The 26873-nt window shown below is 40.3% G+C and overlaps 1 protein-coding gene across 3 annotated transcripts in view; it reads right to left on the reverse strand.

Moving 5' to 3' along the window:
- The window catches only part of NRG1 (neuregulin 1), a 179061-nt gene that overhangs the window by 134542 nt on the left and 17646 nt on the right, over positions 1-26873 (reverse strand). For all 3 annotated transcript variants that reach the window (XM_059492730.1, XM_059492729.1, XM_059492731.1), the window contains exons 2-3: positions 13369-13546; positions 3729-3853 (exon numbers count right to left, since the gene is read on the reverse strand). In XM_059492730.1, the coding sequence (XP_059348713.1) occupies positions 3729-3853; positions 13369-13546 (303 nt within the window). The remainder of the gene's footprint in view (positions 1-3728; positions 3854-13368; positions 13547-26873) is intronic.

Below are 26873 nucleotides of genomic sequence, written 5' to 3' on the forward strand. Positions count from 1 at the left end.
CAGATTTCTGGCTTTTGAAATATCTCTGCATGAATCCACCCTTTTGTACCCTGAAACATGCTGGGCACAGAAAACATCCTCAGAGAGGCATAAGAATCAGGCCAACAGGTCTTAATGGAAAAGACTGACACCACGTGCAGATAGAGCATGCTTGACTCTTTATCAAAAAGATATCACTTAGCTAGTTGCCTAAATACAGAGTTTTGTGAGTAAGTTGAAAGCTTTGGGTGTGCTGTGAAGTATTCTGTCAGTGTTATTCATCAAGTATAATGAGGTCCTATGCTGATGAGAAAATCCCTGAAAAATTCACCGCAGAATTTCGCCTGGGTAAAGTAAGAAATGAGGATGCACAAAAAACCCAGTTACTATTGCATTAGCAAACTTGTGTACTATTTATACACCACCAGGAGAACTTCATGCCTCTCTTCTGACCTCAATTACAATCTTAGGTGAGCATATATGAGTATGAGTGAATGAAAATAAGAAGGCAGCTCATATCCTGTGGGCAAGTTACACTCATTATAAATTTAAAAGAGAATAGCTCCTATCACTTGCTATTAAGACTGGTAAAAATTGTGTTTGTCTAGCTATTTTTATATTTGTTACATTTTTAATCCACACACGTGGCTCTATCTACAAAGATTTATATATCTTTCAGTAAAACTGGAGAAATTTAAAAGTCTGTGTAGATTAAAACTGTTTGTGTGGGATGTATGTTCATGTTTATGTGTAGCAAAATCTTGCACAAAAGCAAATTTGGCATTTTTAAATAACAACAATGTTTATAATAGTAAGAAGGAAAGGAGTTACTATTGCACTGAATATTACTGTTTTAGACAGAAAAGTTTACCTGGGGAATGAGATCAGGAAAAAAAAAAAGTCTTTGCTCACTGAAAACAACAAAAAATATTTTACAACTGTTTTATCGAGAAATAATTAATTTTTCTATGCTTGGAGCAGAGAATTGAAAACAGCAACCTTAGTGGTAGAAAATGTATGGCTTTTTGTATTCTTGGGGAGAAAATACCGACACATTTGCCTTGTTCTTCCTATGTTTATTCCTAATGTCCAGTGGTTGGTGATATTAGAGACAAGGCCTTTGGTCTGGCTCTGGGGTTCTCTTTCATGGCATATGCCAGTAAAGAAAATTTCAGCTAAAATACTCCTAGTTTGACAAAATTCTAGGGAATTTAAATGCAGATTTTTATTTTTTAGATGCTGAAAAACACTAACCTTACAGTGGAAATAAAAATAACCCCATTCCTAGAAAGCCCATTACCTTGCCTACCCTCACTCTTAAAGCAACCAGCACAAAGGGAAAGGAAGATCTAGTTTGCAGACAGCAAGGCATACATAATAAATATGACCAGGTGAGTCACTAAATTAAAGGTCATAACTTAAGTTATGGTTCACACAGCAGACCAGACCAGTATCACCAGACCAGTATCATAAGAAAGTCAGGCCCTCTGGCGCATTTTTCTTTACCTCACTGTTACCCTACCTGCTGGAGTTAGAAGAAAGCAATCTCTCTGCTCACTTTGAGAGACTCAGCATTCACAGAAACCTACAGTTTAGTTTTCTACAGGGACTCCTGGACTACACTGGACCCCAAGAGCTCCCCCAAAAGCCCATTAACAGGTAATAACAAGAGTAAAATATACTGGATTTTTGTTTGCCATTTTGTTTTTTTTCTTTTAGTTTTAAATTCTTTCTTATGAATATTGCAGGACCTCCCAGCTATACAGGACCCAAGTAATGACTGCCCTTCAGGGCTCATTACCGAGTTTGGATCCCAAATCTGTCATTAAGCTAGCGAGGGGAAGAGGTCAGGGAATGCAGGGGAAGGAGGGGTGAGAAGGTCACCCATGCAGGGGGTCCATCCCTGTTTGCAAGGCAGATGTTGCCCTTTGAGGCCATAAGGATCTATTGCTCTTAAGTAACCAGATGTTGCCCATGCTGTTTCTCAAATCCAGGTGGAAAATTCCACCATTAGCAGGAAAATTATGAACAATTTTATTGGTAATTTATGAGGAACAGTAAGCAGAGGGGGCTCAGATGTATGTATAGCAACCAAATATGCATGATTGATTTATTCCACCAATGAATGCTGCCATGCCTGAGTCTAGATGATCAAATAACACTGAGATGTTCCAGTCCAGATATCATTGAGTTTCCAGTTCAGATCTTTACAGACAAGAGCCAGCTGGCAGGTTTGGACTGGATTCCAGTTGGCCCTGCGTTGGCATGCATGGCTGTATTTTAAACAACTTACACTTCATAACACAATTAGATAGATTTTAACATATATGTTATGGATGCACATAGCAGGGCTTGCCACAAATACTTTCTACTGGGACCAAGCTCCCACCCTCTAGCAGCAGGTGTGTTTTGCAGCCATTCAGCATAGCCCAAAAGGAAGTTCAAAAATCCATGTCACATAGCAAAGGAATGAGGTTCCTGCATGCACTCCCATGACACTGCTCCTTGTCTGAGAAAGCAATAGAAAATGGTCAAGCTAGCTTTTTTTTTTTTTTTTTTTTTTTGCATTTATCTGTAACACTACCTAGGCACAGTGCCTACAGTTGAGTTACGGAAACTGTATAGGAGCTTTCCATGTAAGCAGCTAATGAGCAACCAAAATTTGTATTCACGGAAACAGAAACACCTACCTATTTTCCCTCTTAACAACATTCCAGTAAATAACACTTGATCTTTTATATCAGTCTCCTGACATCTGCTTATGATTATAATACCATACAGCTAGAATGAAATTCTAGCACTTGAGATTCTTTAGTTGATGAAATAGAATAGCAAATACACAAAGTAAATACAGTCAAGCAATTGCTGTGTGATTACAAAACAACAGACAGACAAAGACAAATCCCACTGGAAAAGGTTTACATTTGGTTTTCTGTTTATGTAAATGCCTATCTCCCACTTAAGAGCACAGAAATGTGGAACAGAAAAGCACGCCTGGTAAATTCACATTGCTATAACATCTTTAACTCATATATGATATGTAGAGAACTTCAGCTTTGTTTGCTAATATGGATACGTTTTTTTCTTTTCATACTTCACAACTGGCTGGACACTGGTGTTTGAATTATGGGACCTGAATTAGCCAAAGCCACACTGGAAAAACATGATTTCAGTTTAAACCAACCTCAAATTACAATACCTGAATTAAAGCATCTGAATCACACTCAAGCCTTTGAATAATTTTCCTTCAGATACATTCATGCCTTTGTGTTTATTGTTTTAGAAATCAAAACAAAAACATATCAACATATGTGAAAGTAAAAATGGTGGCAATCAGAGCAATACAAATATTACTTAAAGTGAGAAGTGCTGGTTTAGCAGTTCAGACTGTGATATGTTTTAGGTTAAATGCAACTTCCCTCACTGTGCATAACAGGAATTAGAATAATATTCCTTTCATCATTTTTTAATCTTGACTAGACTGTGTCTTAGACCTGGTGTTACACAGAAAATGCTCATCTGTCCTGAAATGTGTAGGAGACAGCCCATTTGCCTATAAGGCAAATTGAACATCTCAACCACATAACAGACAAGTCAGGCTCAACTAGTTTTCTTAGTATATCTAAAAGATTTCAGTGCTTCCACGTCATGTGCCAAGCTTTGTCCTGCTTCCAAGCCCTTTGTCCAGTTGGCAGCTTAAACACATGGTCTTTCTGAATGTGACAATAAAATAATGAGTCAAGCCTTACCATTGGTGTCTGTGATGACAACACTGGCTTTAGTACTGTCATTTCCTAGCTTGCTGCTCACTCTGCACACGTATTCCCCAGCGTCGGCCAACGTGGCTCTGTAAATGTGAAGCTCAGAGTATTTCCTGTGAAATCAGAAAAAAACCATATAAACATCCTATACTGGAATAACAGTCACTGCATCAACCAAAGCACTTTTCTCCCCACCCCTTTCAACAGAGGGTCTTGTCTTCCATTCTTACTGACAGATAAACACTATCCAGGCTTGAAAGAAGGGAGGATAATAAAAAAAAATCTCCTGCAGGCTGCTGGAAAACAGGCATATTCATGAATCCAAATGAAGATACTTGCTTATGCTTTTCTGTATAAGAGAAGTCTTTGCTTTTAAAGAAAATCTGGAAAATAACCATCCAACAACCATCCTCTCTCAGACAAACTGTTGGCTGTCCAGAAGCCACCAAGATGGGTGTAAGACTAAAACAGATTACCCTTCCCTATAGGTTCATATTACCAGTAGTAGAGTTCTGGACAAGTACTGAAGTTCCTAGCATCTGACTAAATAATCATGAGATTAGAACACACTTTTAAACAGCCACTGAAGCCCCAAATCATTCTCCAGTGCTAACAAAAAGAAAAAAAAAGGGCAAGAGCACAATTTTCATGAAGCTACATTTTGTTCCTGGCTCAGAGATGTAATTTAATCAGTCTCCAAGGTTTTAAGATTAGATTTTCAAATGCAGAACTCCTGCCTACCCATTAATTTTGTAGGAACATGTTCTAGTGTCATTCATGGGGTCCCCAACTCACAGGATGGCAATAATCCCATTATCTAGACTGCACAGAATGACTAGCTTGGTGAAAATGGACACATTACTGCTGTTCCCAGTTACTATTTAAAAGAAGTGCTCTGGGGAAGTTTCTGCCTATCATAAAACCTGATCTATAGAACAGTCACTCAGAGTGCATGAACGTTGCCTTCCCTAAGCAGGCCCACCCTTACCTGAACGGCTGATCCCCAGGAGGCAGTGTTTGCTCACTCTAAAAGCTCATAGTAACCACCATGACTGCTGAGACAAACAATGTTTGGGGAGATGCTTTGCTTCAACACTGCCATGTCTCCTAACTCTCCATGCAGAAATCACAACTGGTTATCCCTTCTGCAAATCACTGAGCAGGGCTTGGTTCAGACCACAAACAGGTCTGTCGTAGCAATGTGGGCTTCTGAAGCAACCAAAATGTCCAATGTCATTTTTCAATACATCCTTGTGAGCCACCCCTACCTCCATCACAGGACATTATCCGATCCGCTATCTGCTGTCCACACCTCTGCCTACTGGCAGGTCAGTCTTCCCTGCCTCTATGTGAAACTCCTACTCTTTAGGAGTCCCCCATGGGATGAAAGCAGGGTGCTAGGTGGACCCCTCTCTGCCAGAAACCTGCATCACAAGAGTTGCCCCCCATGTCCTGAAAGAAGACTGATTCCTCAAGGCCACTGGGCTTGGAAGAGGGAGGAGGAACCAAGCTAGGATTATCAATTTACTCAAGTTTTCTCAAATGGTAATGAATAGCTGAGTATTTGGGCTCTCTTCTCAGGAAATGTTAGGAGTCCAGTTCCCAGTGCTGAATTAATTAACTGGGCTGCACTTCAGATGGCATACAAGAACAGATTCTAGCTCATGGCCACCATAAATATGTGAGAAAAAAGTGGTAAAGGCACTGGCAGAAACGTCCAAAAGTTAAATGCTACCGTATCTTTGTGTGAAAGTAAAAACTGACAATGGTCCTGCATATATATCTCAAAAATTGGCCACATTTCTAAAAGAATGGGGTGGTTGTCACATCTTTGGTATTCCTCACTTTCCCACAAGCCAAGCAATTATTGAAAGGGCACATCAGACATTAAAACTCATTCTAGATCAACAGAGAGGGGGAGTAGAGGTAACACCACAGATGAGGTTGAACAAAGCTTTGTATGTTTTTAATTTTTTAAACAGTTCGGTTGCAGAACATGATACAGTGATTTTTAGGCATTTTTCAAATAACACACAGGCAAAACTGAAAGAAAATCCTCCTGTTTTAATTAGAAACCCTGAGACTGGACAAATTGAAGGTCCTTTCCGATTAATCACTTGGGGCAAAGGGTATGCTTCTGTCTCTACAGGTGCAGGAATTAAGTGTGTCCGAGCCAAAAACGTCAAACCATATCGCACTCCAGAACATATTGGTGAGTCTGAAACCGAGGAAGCAAGTACACAGATGTGAGCCGAACAGAGGGATCCCAGGGCACGCCTGACGTTCCTTGTGCATCGGTGGAACCTGCAAACTCTGATTTTGTGTCTATGTTATTTATAAGTGCGTCAATTGTATGTCAAATGTTTGTTTCGTAGAGTTGATTTTTGGCAAAAGTGTGGGTTTTTTGTTTTTGTTAGGTTGTAGATCCCTTGTATTAGATGTTCAAAGTCAAATCTTATCTTAAGGTCAAAAGCAAAGTTCTTAAATTGATATATGTGTGAGGATTTTGCCAAAACTTAAGTAATGAACAGAATGGAGCAAAATCAAATTGTATGTTGATGTTGGTGGGTTTTAATTGTTTTCTGTTGTGCAGCTTTGCCTGTGGAACAACCAAAACCAAATGTTTGGGTGACCTTAGCCAAGGCAGCTGGCTCAGACACTATATGTTTGTCTACTTCAGAACCAGAAAAACCTTTCTCAACCTGTCTGGTTGGTGTGTCAGTAAAAGATTTGCCTTTGGTCAAAAAACAATCCAATGGTGAGCCAGATGAAATTGACAATGGGAACAATCCTGCATTGAATTGGAACGTTGGGGCCAAAAAACTTCCCAGAGCAGTATCTGAACCCCAAGAATTGGAAATCCTTAGTTCTTTAACAATGGATTTTTGCTTTACCTTACAGCTAGTGGTTGGCGAAAAGTGATCCTCCAAAGTACAATGTTACTCCCCATTATTTTGCATACAGAAACTTAAGGTTTTGGTGTAATTTTTCAAACAGTTCAGATGTGCTTTCTGAGGCTGACCAATATCCATGACAATTTCCCAAGGGATATTGGTTCATTTGTGGAAATAGGGCTTGGCAGGGCATTCCATCACACCTTGAAGGTGGCTCATGTCGCATTGGGATGCTCACTGTAACTACACCCACTGCCAAAGTGGTCATGAGAAAGAAACAAAGTGGAACAAGATCTGCTCGTCATTGTGATGAGAACTGTAAAAGTGATTTCATACCTTGGAATGCTGCAAAAAGGGTTTCAGCAGGTTTTTTTTTACCCCAATTGGGCTTCAGCACTGGCATTGAAACAATTAGATCGGGTTGGATGTTGGCTGAGTAAACAAAGTAATGCCACACCCACTGCAATTAGTGACATGTTGACCAATGTTGATAGTGTTAGACATGCTACCCTTCAAAACAGAGCAGCAATTGATTTTCTTTTACTGGCACAAGGACATGGTTGTGAGGAATTTGAAGGATTGTGTTGTATGAACCTGTCAGATTATTCTGAATCCATCCACAAAAGCATACAAAAACTGAAAGATTTGACAGCCCAAATTAAAGAAGATGGTGGGTCCTGGTTAGATGTTTTGTTCCAAGAATGGAGCTTTGAACCTTGGCTAAGGGAACTTTGCAAGATAGGTCTCTATGTATTGGGTGTTTTGGTAGTGATATTAATAGTAATACCCTGCATACTTCAGTGTGTGCGACGAATGATGAACAAAATGGTCAAAGAAGATTTATCATACAAGAGAGAGAAGTAGGAAGTGGATTCACAGAAAATGCTCAAATCTCACAGAGATGGTGGATGAAGGTACAGAAATGGAGGAAGGTTTTGAGTTAAGACCCTGGAATCAACAAGAGTTTTTTGAACAATGACTTGTAACTATTGTCAGGCATGATTTATGCCCTTTCCACTGACTGGACCTTCACAGCATTAAACTGCTGTGCTGTAATATAGCAATGCTTAGTGTCAACAAGAACAGGCTTTAAGCAGATAATAAGCAAAAATATTATAGTAAGGCTATGAAACACAAGTAATAAACGACACGATTATGAAGGTTTCTTTTTGGGTGAACAGAGAGGGGGAATTGTGGGAATCCATAAAATTCAGAGGGTTTTAGGAAAACTGCAGAAGGCAGGCCTCAGATGCAGCAGAATTGTCAGTGGAGCTAAAAGCAACAGTTATGAGATAAGTCAGCAGAAAAATTATTTAAGCTGTAGAAAAGACATGGGCAAATAGAACAATAAAGCTATGTATTAGTGCTTGTCTAGCTTTCTAAGTTGCAGAAAGTTTGTCTAGCAAGATATTAGGAAGGTTAAGCTTATGAATGGAGCTCTGTGCGTTGTCTCTTATAAACGGGTATTGTATTTGAAATAAGCAAGCATTGTTTTAACCAAAGCTACGTGTGCTTATGGTGATTGGATAGAATTACTGTCAATATGCTTTTGCTTTGTGTGATTGGTCTAGAAGGTTATAAAGTACGTTGTAACATTAAGTTTTCCGGCCTGCTGCCTGGGTTGTGAGCTGTTAGCATCATTCCCTTGTCATAACTATGTAAGGAGACTGATGCTGAAAAATAAACAGCTTGAGACACTCCCAGCAGCCCCGTCCTGTTCACGTCTGTAAATAAATTGCTGGCGTCATTGACTAACAGCTATGCTTATACAAGAGTAAAAGTGGCCTGCTTTTTAATTTTCCTGCCAGCGATTCACCTTCACAACAGCCTGTTGAGGGCCTGACCAGAACATGGTGCGGTGTTCTACACCACCTAACAGCTTGTGTGGACATGTGCTATTTCCTATATTGCAACAAGTTATCTCGCAACCATAATTGCAGACACTTGTCTAGATGGAGAGCAAGTTGTAACCTTAGGAAGCTTCAATTGGCAATGTAAACAGGCTTAGTGATTTTAAGAATTTGCTGTAACCCAGTGAAAAGGAAGGAAGCACAGCTGCAGCTACTTCACTTTAATGTGGGCACCCATTGTATACTTGCTGCAGTCCTCTCTATACATTGATATTGATGCAAAACACTTCCAGGGCCTGCTTGGCTTTATGAAGAAACTCTTTTCCCTGCACATTTATTTTTATTGTTTTTGTTTTCCTTGGTACATAAGGGAGAATACAAGGAATTGTGTCTTCCTTTTATGATTTTATTTTCATATTAAAATAGGTGAAGCATCAACATTTCTTAAAAATCCATTTCCAAAAAGCCAAATTTACTCTTGGTTTTAGGAAAAAACGCTGTATGGAGTCTCTGAGAGCAGGAGAAATAATATGAATATTTATAGCCTTAAAAATATCATTAAGAGGTATTGGGACAGATTTCAACAGTCAGAGCAGAAGATGACTCATTAATGGCTGTAAATGAAGCGGTTTCCTAGCAATGCAGTACTCCAACAGTACTGACTTAAAGCCCCTGATAAGGAATTTTATTTTCAAAGGCTTGTCCTTTTCTCAAACTGTACTATGCTACTTCAAAAAAATGCCACTCCCTGTAAGATTTGCTTCTGCTGAATCTTGAGCTCATTGCCACTGTGACACTGCTGAGGCTGTATTCATACATGAAGGCGAAAGAAACACGTCTGACGTTATCTGGTTGCTTGAATTCATTTTGCTTCCAGTCTCCATCTGTCATTCAGAATTGCCTGTCTGCAGGGAAATATCCAGGCTAAGCTTGGTACCAAAACCTCAAGGTACGGGGCACTTACACACGAAGTTTCCTTGTGCACTGCTGCACCCAAAGCCATCATCTAGAAGTGGCAAACACCTTGTCTCTGCCACAAAAGAGCCCAAACCTGATAAGGGAGTCTCTCTACATGTAATGAAGAGCGCCTGACTCATACAGCACACTGCCCAAACCAATAATATACAAGTCTCATCTGCATTTGAAATCAGAGAAGGAAAATGAAATGCTATCACAGTGAGAAGACAGCCATGGGAGAATTAGCTAGTAGGTGAAATGCTTTGTCTGAGACCTGCTTTTCTTTGAATGTCTACTGTCACGAAGAAATGGCTTAGAGCCTGGACACACAAATGAACCAATCATGGCCTCATCAATCATCAGCAATCATCAGTAGAAACTCACTGACTGCATGCTCTTACTCTGACAAATCTGAGGTAAAAGTGAGTGCTTTAAATGCATTACATTAAAATTTAAAGTCATTCAATTTCTCTCGACTCTCCAGTGTAATGAGAACAAATATAGCCATTTAGTGTGATTCACTTGCCATACTGTCATAGAAGTATAAAGTCAGAGTAGCTTGGGTTAGAAGGGTCTTTAAAGGTCATATAGCCCCAACCCACTTTCCATGGACAGGGACACCTTTCACTGGATCAGGTTACTCAGAAAGCTTCCAAGGATTTGGAATCCACCACCTTTCTGTGCAATGCGTCAGCGCCTTCCCACAGTCACAGTAAAAAATGTCTTCCTAATATCTAACCTAAAACTACCCTCCTTCAGTTCACAGAGACTCCCCCTTGTCATGTTACTCCACGCCACCATATAAAAATTCCTTCTCCAGCCTCCTTGCAGCCCCCTTTAGGCAGTGAAAGGTGCTGTAAAGATCTTCCCAAAGCCTCTTCTTCTCCAGGGTGAACAGTTCCCAGTCTCTCAGCCTGTCATCACAGGAGAGGTGCTCCAGCCCTGTGATCAACTGCTCTTCTCTGGGCTCACTCCAACAGATCCATGTCTGTCTTGCATTGGGGGTCCCAGAGCTGGATGCAGTAGTCCAGGCGGGGCCATCACATCTTGGGGCTCTGCATCCTCTGAATCAACCACCCTGAAACTATCCGAGGGAGCTGAGAGAAGTGAAGTCATTTGACATGCAAAGGAGTCTTTGGAGGCTTTAGGCTTTGAGGAAGCCTGCATTGCCACAGGGTCTTCTAAACTCTCAAAACACTAAAAAAAGTCAGCATGTGCTCCACTTTAGCAAATCCTTTGATCCAGTACTATTCACACTGGCTATTGTGCCCAAAACACCAAGCTGCTGTATTATCTTTTCCTTGACTACTTCAGGTGTAAAGCTAAGGTCTTCATTTCCAATTACTGAGATAGATACTTCATCATACTGCCAGCTATTTTGAAGTTTGTTAAAAAACATAAAGCTATTTATCTTTAGCTCTGGCTACATAGCCAAATAAAAGACCTTTAATTATTCCAACAATAAACATGTTTTATTCTGCCATCACACAAAAGGAAGGGTGATTTCTTGCAAATTGATAGAAATCAGTGGTCAATGAATAATAACACACAGAAATAAACTTTGTGAGCTTTTTGCAAATGTGTTAGAAAGTGTTATTTTCAAATGTTTGGATTGAAGGTGCCAGTAAGGCTGTGGTATTCTGCATGCTAACAGTTCTTCAGAAACATAGCCTACTTTTTATGTAGACATTTGAACTTTAAAACAAACATTAATCCTAGACAGCTTATCAACTACTCTAACCTTCGCAGCTGATGTTCCTCAACCTTGGTAATAGTAAAAAATTCACACTAAAATGCTTGTGTAACAATACAGAAGCATATGAACATGACAAACACTTATCAGCATGCTATCATGAAAAAAAACCCCAGAACATAAGTGGGGAAAAAAACTCCTTGATCTCTGATACTGCTCTAATTTGCAATGGGATCTTCTAAACGTGGTTTTGCTTACTGAAATGTGCGGGTCTTTTATGCGTTCATTTACACTGCATTTCCCCCACCTCTTTTTTAGCTTTACAACACCTTTTATCAAAATAAAATCTACTTTCTCTTAAGGTGTTCACTTCTACTCACTCCCAGATGCACACATTAACAGCAAAAGAAGAAATGGCAAAGCAGTGACGCATCCTCAAACTAAAATGTCAAAGTAGGAAGGCAAAGAATATCCTTCAGATGTCAGCAGACATCCCTTGTAGTTTCCTTTTTTGTACTCGACATCTAGTGACTTTCATGTCTCTAACTAGAAGTGCTTCTCCATTCCACACTGACATTTCTAAAACACAAGAGAGAAACTCCAACAGTGCACGGTATCATTGTGACTGGGGAGGCACAAACATGTGAAATACAGGTCAAAGCCTGCACCCTCTCCACTTACGGTGAGTGAAGATGACTTCGTATTTCTATCTTCCAGAAAAAGGCACAATTTTAATCTTTTTCATTATGTATCTTTTGGGGAAGTTTAAACACTTTTTGGCACATCAAGCTGAAAAAGAGTCTCACACTTCCACATGCATCAATATCAAATCAATGGCTATCAGTTTCCCTTCTGACAGCTCCTCAAAGATTTTTGTGGCAAAAAAACCACAAAGAAGGGATCTGGCAAAAGGCACTTCCTTGATTCAATGCTGAACTGGTGATGGTCAGCCCCACAAGGTAAAATCCTAGCCCCCTAGCTCCTAGTTTGGTCAATCAGCATCAGCCAAAATGCAAGTGGAGGAAATACTGATTGCCCCTCACAGGCAGCACCAGGTTGCTGGGAAAGCTGAGGGCTAGGCTCTGATCTGAACATTTTCTTTACAGAATAGACTGAAAATACAACTCTGACGGAGACATATGGCTCTGCAAATGAGTCCAGACAATTTGCCAGGCTATCTGCCACCTGGAACAGCTCCATTTTGCAGATACTGAAAAGAGACATCACAGGTTCCTTCTTGACATCTGTGCAACTGTGGCATGGGGGCTGTGGTGGTACTGCTCTGTCCCTCTTCATATTTCATCTTGTGCCCCAGGCTAGGGTATAAGAAACTGCCAAGGAGGGTAGGACTTCTGAATTTTAACCGGAATAACTCTAAATAGTCAAATATCTATTTGTTTATGGCTTGTTTCATCTAGTGAAGTGAGCCCTGACACAATGTATGGGGGCACTGAACACCTTTGAAAGAAAAACCTCTTGCATTCCAAAATTTCTGTGACTTGAATGAAGGGAAGGCATGGCATGGTGCACCAGAGAGCTGCTGGGCCTACTGAGAGCAGAAGTGAGAGTCAAAAGACTGTGTTCAAACAGATTTTCATAGCTGGTGACAATTACAACTTTCTAATGTAAACAACAAGGCAAGACAAAACAGCAAAAGCCTTCTCCTGTCTCAATGCAGTAAAAGCATTGTGTAGTTTTCCCCTGCAGTAAAAAGGCACCAGTCTATCTTCCAGCGCTGGTGGGGAGTCACATGTGGGGAGAACTTACCACCAGACAGGCAGATAGGATTAGCCTGCTTTGCTATTTGGCCGACATCTCCTACAGCTGTGCCCTGTTCTGCAAGTGCAGGAATGCCTCTGGTAAAGGACTACTGCATGCTTGCAAAGACATTCAGAGCTAATGAGGACAGCATTCAGCTGTTCTAAAGGATTAAACTGCTGGAAAAAAAAAATCACTAAAATATTTCAAAATCTGTGATCCTTTGATGAATTTAAGCATTTGATTTTAAACAATAAACAAAAAGTATCTCTATTCGTGTTAGCAGTTTAAAAATGGCCTGTCTCCAAGGTTTACTAGTTGAAATCACAGCCTTTGGCTATCAGAAAACACTTCCTCTGTAACTCATAGCTTTCAGCTTTGTGTTACTGCATTTAACAACCTCAATGCTTACGTTCTGGTGAACATCACTTCCCAGCCCTCCCAGCCCCACTTGAAAGATATTATTTTGTACTTACTTTTGTTTTTTTGGGATCTTGATATTTTCCGGTCTGTTTTTTTTGGTTATTTCCTTCCCATTCTTCAACCATTTGAATCTGAGCGCAGGATACTCTGAAGTGGTTTCACACCTTAGCACTAGCTTCTGACCCACAGCAGCCTCTTGGTTTTTCATTTCCTTCAATTTGAGGGGCACCGCTAAAGAAATAAAAGAATGTGGTGGTGATTAAGCCATCCTCAAAAGGGAAAACGCTTACTCAAGTTGAGCTAGGCAAACCATGGACAGTGAAACCCCAACCAGATGGCAATACTTCAGCAAAAACCCCTGAAAAATAAAGATCTGTATTGTCCTTAAAGCATAAGGGCACATTTAATGACAGCCCACTTCAATGCTTTGGAGATCTCCTATGACAGTCTTACAACTCACAAGCCACAGTGAGAACCAAAGTGCTGGTTCTGAATATAGCATGGAGCACTAACAACATTATTTGATTGTGTGCACCTAGGCACAAGACAGCACACTGTGGCAGGCACCTCTGACTGGTAACACGGAAAGGCAAAGGGAGGGTACCTTGCTGCTTTACTAATTTCAATTGCTATGAGTTAGGGACTACCCAAAGGCTCCAGGTGCAACTGATCTGACAGGCAGTTAAAAGCATAAATATAAGCTCTACAGCCTCCCTCATGTCAGGGAAAGGCTTTTGTCCCAGCCAAACATTACAACCCACATTATACGCCTACCTCAAACCTCAGCTTGGTCATATCCTTTCCCTGAGGCAAAAGACAACAGGCCTGGAAGCCCATCAACAGAATATCAATTAAGGGTATTTTGGACCCAGAAGGGGACACTGCATTGAAAAGGCTCAGCCAACACACTGTAGGGTTCCAGCTGAAGCGTCTCAATTTCTACCGTGTCGTAGCAATAACGTTTCTTCTATGTGTAAACCTCCAGCCATTTCAGACTTTCTAAGTTATAGACCTCTGAAATTCCACGTGGCTACTGGTCTTTGAGGAAAGGCTTCACAAGAAGATGCAGTCCTTCTGTGAGAGGCTACTCTTCATCTGACCCCCATGCATTAGCTGTAAATCAGCCACTACTGTGCTCCAGTGCATAGGTAAAACACCTATACCTGAACTTGCTTTCCCTGAGGCTTAACATAACACCTTTACTACACAACTGGGGAGGGCTAATATGGAGTACTGCAGCTGGTCAGCTGGTGGGCGATAGCCCCTAAGTCCACCCTTGCTCAGCTGTGCCCTGCCTGAGCCTCCAGGGAGTCACTATGGCCATGCAGTGCCTCCAGCTGCAGGGCATTTTGTGCCTTGAACAGCTGTAATATTGTTCAAGGACACAAATGGCCACTGTGGTCAAATAATTCTCCATAACATGCAGACTTAAAGAGACACAAAGGGTCTCCAACAGAGCCCTGTGCAAGAAAATATCCGAAGAAACTGGACACTCTTGACCATGTTTTGGTATCTGCTCCTTGTATATTTGCGGAGACTTACTGACATCAGTTGCCCCTAATTATTATTCCAGTAAGACAAAAAACAAGTAGCACCATCATAATCATAATTATGAGAAGCCCAAATAAAGGACTGATATGCACATGTCCAATAAGTGGGTGACTGCTGAAGGCAGCAGCATGGCCTATCCCTCATGTAAGGCAGCCTTTCTCACCCCAGGAAAGCAGAGGGAAACTTTTAATTTCCTGGAACTGAGCCCAGAGCAGCATAAACAGTGGTGTTTGGGAAAATGTGGTCTGCAGTGACTGACCAAATGAGGTGATACCTGCTGTGACATCAGCAGAGAACAGAAAATGGACAAGTCTTCCATAATTAAAAAACTCCTGATTAACAGGAAGGTGACAACTTTGTCCATGCACCTCTGCTGGTGTGGACAACAAGTTTCTGGCAGAAGGTGCTCTAGACATGAACAAAATGTCTGAGAGAGAGACTTCTCTAGCAATGGCATCCAAGGATGTGGTACACACAGGGCAGGCACATCTGTCAGGGTTTCACTGGGATGGATCAGGTAAAGGCCCAGCATTTCATGACAAGAAAATCTTCTCATATGTTGGTTTTCATTTTCTCCCACTGTCCTGAATAATTTTGGAAATTTCAGTGTGCTCTGAAAACACTATGAAAACAACTTTTGATTTCAGAAAAACAAGTGCCCACACACCATCCTGAAACCAATATGTTTAAATAAATACATACACTTTTATAAGTGTGTATTTATATATATATATATACACATTTATATAAGAACACATGTAAATATTGTCTGAACATAAAATTTTAGGTTAATAATGTTTAAAATTTCCAAGAAAAACAATTAGCATTAAGTAAGAGCCTTACTACTGAGGCTTGTGCTAATAGCTTCATTCTGTCATTGAAGAGTTAAATTTATAGTCTTTTGTCACTATGTAAGAAAAGGAGATGCAGAGGTTTGAAATACAAAGGCATTATTCCTTATTTTACCATCTTTCACTTGTAATAGTCCTAGTCTGTATCTTGCATAAATTAAAAGCATCACCACAACTGCAAGGAAGAAAATTTTTGTGCTAAGGACTTCAACTAGTTATTGCCTGTTCCTTCAACATAGCAATATGAAACTGGGAATAAAAGAGAGATGCCATTTTGTTCCTGATTTTTATTTTAATTCAGTATTATCTGCTCAAAATGACTTGCAGATTTTTTCCTCCATCAGAGCTGTCAGTGAAAAAAAAGAAAAGCGTTAAATTAATATGCTCAACTCTTGCCATAATTCAGGAGTTACCGGGAAACATAAAAGAGGATTTAATCAATGGCAGTGACCCTCACTAATTCACAGTAACTCGCTGTCCAAGCATGCAGGCTCTCCAGGGAAAATCGTAAAAGCTGTTCACAGACATGACAGAAAAGAGATTGTTTCTTGGAGTTTTTTTTTTTATTCTTTTCATTTACACGATGTTTGTTTCCTTTCAGTTACAGTTTTGCAAAAGTTAATCAGACCTGCCAGGCATATGAGAAAGCTTGTGCTGATAAAACTACAGCATTGTACACTTGGATCAAGATCAGCTACAGCTTCAACTGTTGCAAGAGGTAGCTGAGTTCCATCACAGTCTGTGCCAATTCTATGGTGCTGGCAAGACAGAACTTTGTCTGCAGGGCAAAAATGCTTTTAGAAGAGACAAAAATGCTTATAATTATAACTAGACATTGCTCTTCCTGATACCACCCTCCCCTTGCCTCTTCACCCCTTCCCTCTTTGTCCCCTCAGCATCTCCTGCCAGCTTGGCTCCCTTCCTCTTCTCCTTGCTGTGCCTGTCACGCAGCAGGACCGCTCCCGCCGCCAGCGAGGTTTCTGCCCATTGTGTGAGACTGCCCATGGCAGGCAGGAATGAGGCAGGAAGGGCAACAAAAACACTTACTGCATTTCCTACATGTTGAAGTGCCATTGGGGACACAAGGACTCAGTTAAAATGAAAATGGAAGGGAGCCTCACAGCATTTCCTAGAGATCACTATTTGAGCAGTGCCTTTGTGAGCAGCTCTGGTATGGCACCAGCAGAGGTGTTACACATGCCATCCATCACAGAATGACAAAGGAGCAAACAAGAACAGACAAATCCTGAAGAGAAACTGCATAAACTAAGTGTGGAAGTACCCAGAAAGAGGAACTGCTTGAATTAAAGATCTGGTGGGGCATCTACTTTATCTGTATTCCTTGTGCCAAAATGTAGTAGGGCCTCACATTTAAGAGTCAATTAGGCACACAGAAAGGCACCCAGGCTTCTCACACTACCCAGTCAAGATGTCTCTCTGTGACCCATGGACCTCCCCTGCTTTGACAGACTTTCTAAGAAAGCAGCAAGGGTGATAACAGCGAGAGAACACAAAGCAGTGGAGCAGTTGTGTCAGCAAAGCCACACACAGTTGGAAGGGTTTAACAGGCAAAAGCAAGCAAGGTGTTAGATCTTTCCTTATTAACATGGCTTGAATAGCTGTCATTTTGTTAGCAATTTTTTTCAGAAACCCATGTCTGCTGGCCTGCATAATATCATTGCAGATGAAGAACACAAATTTCCATATTCTCTCTGCAAAAGACTCACTGATAATGTATGAGTGCAGATAACTTCTTCTCCCTGGACTTGCGAGTTTGGCAAAGAATATCAATCTCCTCACTTTCAGTGCTTGATTGTATAGTTAATCTGCATGGAAGCTCAACACATTGAACAAATTAAACAGGAAACCTGCAAAATATTATCACACAACCACACTCAGCTGAAATTCCATGAGTGGTTGTTTTTATTTCCATGTCTTTTCTTTCCCTAGGAAGGCGCAAAGCCTTTAGAGAGCCTGAGCACAGGAATGTATTAGGCATGCTTGCCAGTAGGCACATGTGCAGAGTTTGCTGCACAGAATTGTGACAAACAGCTTGGTGAGGGGTAATAGAAGCCAAAGCAATAACATCCATTGCTTTGGCCTCAGACTTACTGTCTTTTTTTCTTTTCTGTTTTTTTAATTTTCTTTTTTTCCCCTGTATAATGCTCAAGGCAGGGAAGTAATGCAGGACAAATTACATTATTTCCAAAAGCCTTCTCCCCTTGCATATGAGATTATAATCAAGGTCAGACTTACCATCAGGTCAGAAAACCATCAGGTTTTCTAAACATATAAGCTGCACTTTAAAATGCACACTGCTCCCGCTCAGACAAAAAGCCTCACTGCAAAGCCCCCCAAACCTTAACCAAACAAATAAACAAAACCACCAAGCCACACAGGAACGAAAATCCACAAAAAAATAAATAATTAAAACCCACAAAAATTTGTGTTGCTTCTCTTGGTTTTAATTCTCCTATAATTCTCTCAGGCAACATTTGAATTCTTAACACTTTTCAAAATTGGACTTTTTCCTGCAAACATCTCTGCAGGAAGTCTCTGTGCAGATTACCTACAAGACAAAACTCTGTACGAAATGAGAGAACACCCAGCTCTCCAAAATACCAGAGTAACTGAACACCAGCTGAAGGACTCGTGTTCAGTGAAAATCCAAACAAATGATTTGGCTACTTAATGGGAAATTCTGAATTATTTTGAAAATACTGTCAGATGCATTTCAGGTCTGGGTCTTGATATTTGTATACTTGTGTCTGCACAGACAAGAGCAAAAAAGAAAAATGCAAACCTGACATTTATCTTGAACTACACATAAAATCAACATCCACAGAATATAATTCTTTCTAGTGATGCTAAAATGAAATCTTTACAGAAATTTCAGGTATTGCAAAAGCCAAAATAAAGGTGAGTACCAAAGGAATGCCTAGCAACATGGTCAGGAGCCAAGAAATAAGAGAAATAGAGAGAAATAGTGCTATAGCTGTGCTCTTTAAGCGCTGGAACAGCATGGAAGCAGCAAATGCCTCTATAAATCAAAGTAACTACTCCCAAAAGCCAGTCACAAAGACAGCTGCTAATCTGACAACCAGGTTTAGGTATGATGGTACTGAAGTCTCACTTGGTCCTGTCAAAGTAATGCTGCACCAACAAACCCACAGATCTCTACCAAACATATTTGTTATTTGGCATGAGATGCTTTCAAGTGCATGCTGTGTCATGCCAGTGTTCATGGATATTTATCCCTAGCCATGAAGCTGCTCTGGGAGCTTGCGTAAATCTCCTCTGCATTCTCTCTGTCACAAGCCCAGTAAACCCTGCCAATGAGAGTACCATGGGCCAATTCATAACATGGCCTCGGGAGGGCAAGATTTTCAACAGGACACTGAAAATGGGCACATGGAAGAATTACTATGCACAAAGAGTAGGTCTCTCTCCTGCCCCCACCCCCTCCTTCCACTCAACAAGCAAAAAGCATCTCCAGTAGAGTGAAAAAGGATGGTAGTGACAAAGCAGCATGTCTAGAAGTATTGTGTCCAGGAGGAAAGCCTGAGAGCATCCATTTATTCAGTGTAACATGATAATGACAGGCTGTCCATTCTCCTGCAGACACTCAAGATATCAGGTTCTGAACTTAGGCATCCTCAGAGACAGAGAATTGTGTTCAAAGCAAAATGTAGGTTTTGCAAGGGAAGCTGGGTGTGAGCAAGTGTCTAACCTAAAGATTATTATTTAAAGGTCAACACCTAATTTATTTACTGATGATCCTGTCTGCAGGAACACACTGCCTGATCACATTAAATACTCTCTCCTCTATTCTCAGTGCTTCAGCTACTCCAACTGGCTGCATCCCTGGTAAGCTTTGATTATCCTGTTAGACACTGTCAATACAAACACCTGATCACACAGACTGAAAATGTGGGACGGTGTAAAACAAATATAGTTGATATCCAAAAAGTGATTCAGTGAAAACAGCTTGTAAAGTTCATGGAAGAATCTGCAGGTCCATATTTTACATACCTAAGTGCATAAACGGGGACTCCAGAATCTTTACTTGAACACTAAAATTAAAGTAAGCCAAACACAGAAACTCTGGGCAGGGTAAGTCCCTTGGACTTCAAGGGGATTTGCAGGTACTTGGTATTTTTTTATTTTTTTCAAATGAAGCCACTTTCAATTTAGGAGCTGAATTTCAGGACTGCAGATTTAAAATAGTTTGACTCCGGTTGTGTGCCTTGAAGTGAGATGAAAGAAGGAATGATGTGGCAGTTTGCCATACCATACATATATCTCTTCTCTTGTTTGCTCTCCAGTGTAAGAATGTTAAGCACTAATTTCTACTTTTCCTTGAAAAAAAGTCATTCAGTGACTCATTAAACAGAGGGCAGTGCAGCTGATAGAACCACATAAAAGCAAAGGCTGCAACTACACTGTTAACTTGTCTGGGTCTCAGCCTTCACTTTATGGCCAGAGCTGTAAGGTTCAGCAGACCACTGGACTGAGGAGCATGGAAAATTTAAACTTTGGGACTCCGCTATGGTACTTGTAGCTACAATGGTATGCCCTAAGATAATGTTGGGAAGAAAAACCAAACAAATGGTATAAATTCAGAAGCTATTTCTCTGCATTAATGATGAAAATCCAGTTCTTTGGCAAATCCTTTTTTTTTTTTCCCTTTTTTTTTTCTCTTTTTGGTAGAATTTAATTTTTTAAAATAGCTTCCTTAGAGCTTCAGCCTCTCAGGCTTCAGGGTCTCAAAACTGCTGTGGCCATCTCTTCCTCTCCCTCTCACATTTCATATTCTCTGGTCTACTCCTGTTTTGACATCACCAGAAAACACAGAGATTTCTGTGTGTCAAATCCTGTAAGCTTTGCAAATCCTATGCACTATACTTTGTAACTCGTGTTTTTATCTCAGGCTGCCAGCTGCTTCTCCACCCTTTCAGCATTTGTCCACCATGCTCTTTCTCTTCACACTGTTCCAGCAAAGCTGGGATTCTCACATGCAAAGGACATGAGTGTGGAGAGTTTTGTGCAGACGTGGCTTGAGGGAAAAGGCTATGATCATATACAGCTGGTTAAGCAGTAAAAATGCAGCTGTAAGCAGTAAGTTCTCAGCCTTTTCTTTACAAGAAAACAACAACACCATGCTCTTGAGCGAGTAACTAGAAAACAACAACACTGTGCTCTTGAGCAGGTAGTAAGACAACAGCAAGATGTATAAACAGGTACTAGTCTCGACAGAAAACTACAAAGCATCTTGAGAATGTAGCTACAAAAAAGGAGTTGACATTTAATCTGTAGCTAATGATGAGCTTAGCTTTTGCAATATGTATGAGCTTAATTAACACTACTATAAAAGCATGTAAGCTGGATCAACAAATTTGAGACTTGCTGATCATCGGATGTGCTTGCCTCCCTTCGCTCCATCACATGAGTCATTGCTTTCTTCTGATCCTAGTCACCCATTTTTGCTTCTGGCTTACACTGTTCTCTTGGCTTTGCAGCATTTTCTGATTCTGCAATAGTTCCACTTCCCAAAGTGTACCATGACTCAGCCAATAAATGCCCAGTGTAAATCTACCCATGGCAGGCTTTCACATGTCTAAAAATCCTCCTCCTCCTCCTGAGGCTGTGGAAGACTTAAGAGAAGTAGTAACAATACACATCCAGCAACACGGCCAGCACACTTTTAAATCCCTGGTCAGAGGTCTTTCTCATTGAGTAAGGCACATTGTCCCTACTCCAACAGTGAGAGCTCAATCATATATGTATAGGAGAAACACCCAGCATCAAGCAGAATTTCAATAACATCAGACAATATTATGGCCACTGTATGCACATAAGCTTTCCCAGTATTAAAATAGTTTTCCATGTTGAACAAGAAAGCCAGAAGGACCTGCTGTCCACAAGGATATCGTAGTAAAAAATGAGAAAATACAGGGAGTAGGGAGTGCCAAGACAGGCGAAATACATGGAAATGGTGGTCAGAAGGCAATACCCAGAATGTGGAATGAAGGTTACCTTAATGGTCACCACTAACCAACTTCTCCTGTATGGGTTCACAGAGCTAGTCACTGCCACCCCTAATAAGGACACATGAGTAATCTGAGTTTAGGGATATAACCACTGGAATGAATAATTAGCATACAGGAAGAAACAAAATGGAATTCCCCAAAACAATTGACTCCCCAAAGACCAAAACAATCTCCCTCTCACTAAGTTCACACAGAGGCCAACACTTTTCACAAATTAATGAGAAAACGTCTGGATATCCCAAGACACAACTGGAAGTTTAGGATGTTCATTTGTCCGCCCTTGTTCCTCTACACAAAGAACCACTCATCTATATTGAAGTTTTGGGGTGGGAAGGTGGAAAACCTAAGCTGAAACCTGTCTGCTGGCTTGCTTGACACGAACAGAAAGAAAATAAAATCACAGAAATTAATTTGGGAAAACCAAGATTAATTGGAGCATCAAAATGAAGAAGTTGTTGCATTACTGGCTGCATAAAATATTTACAGCAGTGTGAAGAATTTTGAAACTTTCAAGACATTGATTTGCTTAAGCACAAGTCAAATTTAACACTGTGGGTGGGTATGGTTCCTCATTCGTCACTTTCCTTCCCCTCCTCTCCTTTAAATTCTTTGTGGTCAGCTCTCCTAGCAATACTCCCTTTCTAGGACTTGTGTGGGTGTTCAGCACAGGCTGTAGAAAGATATAGGCCTACAAAAACATCTGTATACTAGAAGACTGCACAGGCTGGAAAGCAACAGTAGTTCTTCCACTGCAATCTCAAAGATTTTCTAATAATTTTCTTCTGGTGTTGATCACAGATAGAGCAGATGACTTGCCAGCCCCACCCCAGCTATATAACAACTGAAAATTCAATGTTCCCTGCCCTCTACTCAATTTGAAATATGACTGCTTTTGTACCTGCACACTAAAGGAAAAATCATGAGGTCTGACAATTCCAGAAGCGACACACCCAAAGCAAAAGGATGTGTTTTTACCCAGGGACACAGCACAACTAGTCCAGGTCACTGAAGCTGACAAAGTGGCCATTGCTTGGAAGAACCTGTTGGAAATTTTTTTCCTGTTTTTTTTTTTAATTTTGTTTTGAGTTTTTTGTGGGTTTTTTGTTTGTTTGTTTGTTTGTTTTGTTATCAGGAGGAGTGCAAACCCTTTAGCCAATGAGACAGAAAGCCATTTGCCACATTTCAGGAGTCAGGGAACTGGATACACCTGGGCATTGGAAAAAAAATCATGAACTCAAACCCAGCTCAGCAAAAATTTAAACATGGAATTTAACATTATGGACTTGCACAGTAGGCAGAGAGATTTCATCATGTACCCCTCAATATAACTTACTTCCAACATACTTGAACTCCAATTTATACTCTGCAGTTGTGGCAAATCAGAAATGGAAACTGCAGTGAAAAGGAAGCATTTATGCCACAACTGTTTGAAAATGTACATGCTATCTTCAGACAAATGAGAACTTGAACAGAATTCTTACAAATGCTGTGAAATACTTGCAATTTGGAACAGCTTGCAAAAATACATAATTGGAAATCTCCCCATTAGCTAAATTATTCTACAAGATTAGACATCCTTTTAAAGGCCAACCTCCAAAAAATCCATAACCACATGATAAGTAAAGTGCAGATACATGCCATGGTACAGCCATCACTTGAGGAGGGACAAGACAAATTATGCACTCTGAAATGGTTTTGGACTCTAGGTAAAAGTTAAAAAATTATATTGGGAAAATTATATGGCTTTTTAAAGTATATTCCAGCACCAGGAGGTGCTGGAATTGCATATTGAGAAATGTGTGTGAATGGTAGGAAGTGATCCAAATAGGAGTGGAACCTTCACACAAATATAGAAAAACTGTGACACAGATCTCCAGGCCATCAAGTCCAGCCTGGGGCTTCTGTCCACAACAACGCAGTCCATGCTGCCAGTTCAGCCTTTCCTCAAGATCTCTCAACGGCCTCAAAATCTAGGAGTCCTTGAAAAAGACTAAAGCATGCAAGAAACAGTTGGTAATTAAGTAACACTCCAACCCCTGTGATCGTGGCCACCAGTAGATACTGTCAAGGAGGAATTACAGATTTTATTGTAGAACAATGATATTCCTTATGTAGAAGCTACCAGTGAACCTTGTGGACCAGCTCAAATATATGAAGGGCAGTAAGCAACATGTATCATTTGCCAAGCCTATTCCCCAGTCTAGAGGCTCCATCAGCAGAACAGCATTTATATGGTAAATTTTATTTAAAAAGGAGTTGGAGAATAAATTCCACATAAATTCTGAACAGCCTGCTAGCAAAAAGAATAAAGACATGGTAAACCAAGTAAAACTCACTTCCCCCACTACATTTTTTAAACTTAATAGTGGTTTCTGTGTGTTACTGTTTTGGATAAAATCACACCCAGAAAATTGATTATATCAATTTTCCGGTATCCAGGGCTTTACTTACTATATTATAAGAACTGAAGGCCCAGCACAGAACTAAGGTAAAATTCAGGCCCTGTGAAAATAAAATGCTTTGTCATTGATTCGTTACAGCTAGACTTTCACCCCAGAAGATGGAGGAATGTACTACAGTTTCACTGAAGGAAAATATAGAGACCTTATCTATATCCAAATTTGCAGCGATCTAATTAAAACATTAATCAATTATATTTAGGCTGATGCAAAGTCTCACTGTGAACACATTTAAACCGATTTAAAGCTGATCTATGATTAAACTCACATTAAAATCAATTCCTTAATAAATTAAGTTGAATCAGAAGCTTAGCTTCTGGATTAAATTAGTCCTAACAGGTCTTTCTAGAGGCAATGCTCTGTCTGCCTCAATAGCATTAAGAAATCTAACTTTAATGACAACAACTTTTGTGTGCCAACACTCTTGCATGCATTCAACATCCAGGGCAGAAAGACATTAATGTGATCATAAACTTCTGCACAAAAGGACTAATCAGAGCAATGTCCCAAACCTTTCTTAGCTTCCATTTTATTTAATTCTCAGAGAAAATAGCCTTGAGTACAATATGATAATTTTCCTACTGCTGAGTTGGAGATTTTTGTGTATCATCTTCTGCGATTTATCTGTTCCATATAATATCTACCAGAAGTTTCAGTTTGTTGTAATTTGTGCAACAGGAAACTTTTCCGTTTCTTTTACTTCCAATCCAAGGCACCAACTTCAGTCATAAACCATGTGGACTGCATACACAAAGCACGCAGCATAAAATGTGCTTTTTTTACTGCTGAGGAAATACTGAAGAGCACTAACAGAACCACTGCAAACCAATCTGCAGCAAAGCTGCTTTCACAGACTCACGCCAGACCTCAAGCCAGCTCTGTACACGTTTGCACAGGTGAGCTCCAAGGAAGGCAGCCATCTACATAATCCCTACTATATTAACAGAATAGAAAATCTCACACAAGAGTACCCTGAGACAACTGCTCAGGAAAAAGTCCAAGTTAGGAAAAGCCAAAGGCTCTCACCCTGTGGTGTTGGTGTCATGCTGCAGCAGCCTGGCAGATTGCTTACATCTTTCTTGGAGAATCAGAAATAAAATAAATTCACCAGCCTCATCAAATGTGGCCCCTGTGCCTCTCTGAAGCTCTCTGAAGTAAATAACTTCAAAATCTGTTAAGAGGAAGGGCTGTTCCTTATCAGGCACAGGAAGGATGCTTCCCTAGGCTAGATGAGATCAAGAATGGAAACAGGTTCAAATCTCTCTTAGGGACTATCTGCATAGTGTTCAAACCAATTTTTACACAGTGCCAGTCTTTTCTTTCTTTAACTAATCTTTAAAAATGCCAAAAGAAAAAAAGAGAAAAAAATAAAAAGGAAAAAGAGAAAAAGGAAAAATGGAAAAGATACAAAGGAAAAAGAAAAAATGATAAAGAGAAAAAGGAAAAAGGACAGGAAAAAGAGAAAGGAGAAAAAAGAGAACAGAGGAAAAAAAAGCAGAAAAATGCAACTCCCCGAGCAACGAACTAACAAACCCACAACAACAAAACAAAAAATCCCCCACAGACCAGTCTTTCATTAACCAAACAAAACCACTTTATCCTAAAAAGATGGTATCATGTCAAATTACAATCTAGATTTTCACTGGAAATAGCACACAACAGTTAGAATGCCTAACTTTCTCCCTAACTGTGCTGAACTCTAGGGGGTTGTCAGTCATCTCTTTTGTCCACATTTTCTAGAAGACATGAGAATGAAACTAATATTACATAAAAAAATCAGAGATAAAACTTTGATCCCAAAGGGGTTTCAAAACACAGGGGTTTATGAGGGAAACTTATGCAATCCCAGCAGGAGAACTACCAGGTGTATTAAGTTTCCTGTAAGACTCAGTCCAGTAAGGTGACATGACAACAGATAACAGGGCTGTCTCAGATAACAAGAAACCTGGTGGCAGGTAGGGTTCACTCTTTGCTATTGTGCAAAACTGAGTCTGCTGTTTACCTAAAATAATGTATGTACAAACTTTGTCTTTTCTACAGATTGTTTTGTTGTTGTTGTTATTTTTGGTTGGCTTTTTGGTTTGTTTTGTAATTTTTTTAAACTTCGGGCTATTCTCTCACAGCTTGTTCCACTGCACATGAAGCAACATGCACAGCTCTGCTTAAAGATGCTCATTTATTCTCTTTCGTCATGAGCTAGACTATGGTCTGAAATCCATAGAGCAGACCAGGACTCTCTTGGGTCCCACACACTCTTATGCTTGGATATCACAACAGCCAATAAAACACCCTTATTAATTACAGTCCAGGATCCTGCTGGCACACTGAAGGGAAGATGTACCCCTGGGGAGATGCAGCAACACATGGGCTGGAAACTCCTATGATAAACAGATGAAGAAGTGATACACCAAACCACCTCCTGATGGACTGGAACCTGATTACAGACATGTCCAAATGTCCATTTCAGTATTTCCTTCTGCAAGGTTTGTCCCACACTGCTAAGTACACAATAATGAAAGCTATGACAATGACAGCCATAAAGATTGATGGAAGAAGCCCAGGAAGAATCAGAACAGTATCAGAAAACAATGTTCAGAAAAAAAGAACATAAAGGACAAGTTCACCGCGTCTGCTGAAATTTAATATC

Source organism: Ammospiza nelsoni, chromosome Z, assembly GCF_027579445.1.
Source record: "Ammospiza nelsoni isolate bAmmNel1 chromosome Z, bAmmNel1.pri, whole genome shotgun sequence".
NCBI lineage: Eukaryota > Metazoa > Chordata > Aves > Passeriformes > Passerellidae > Ammospiza > Ammospiza nelsoni.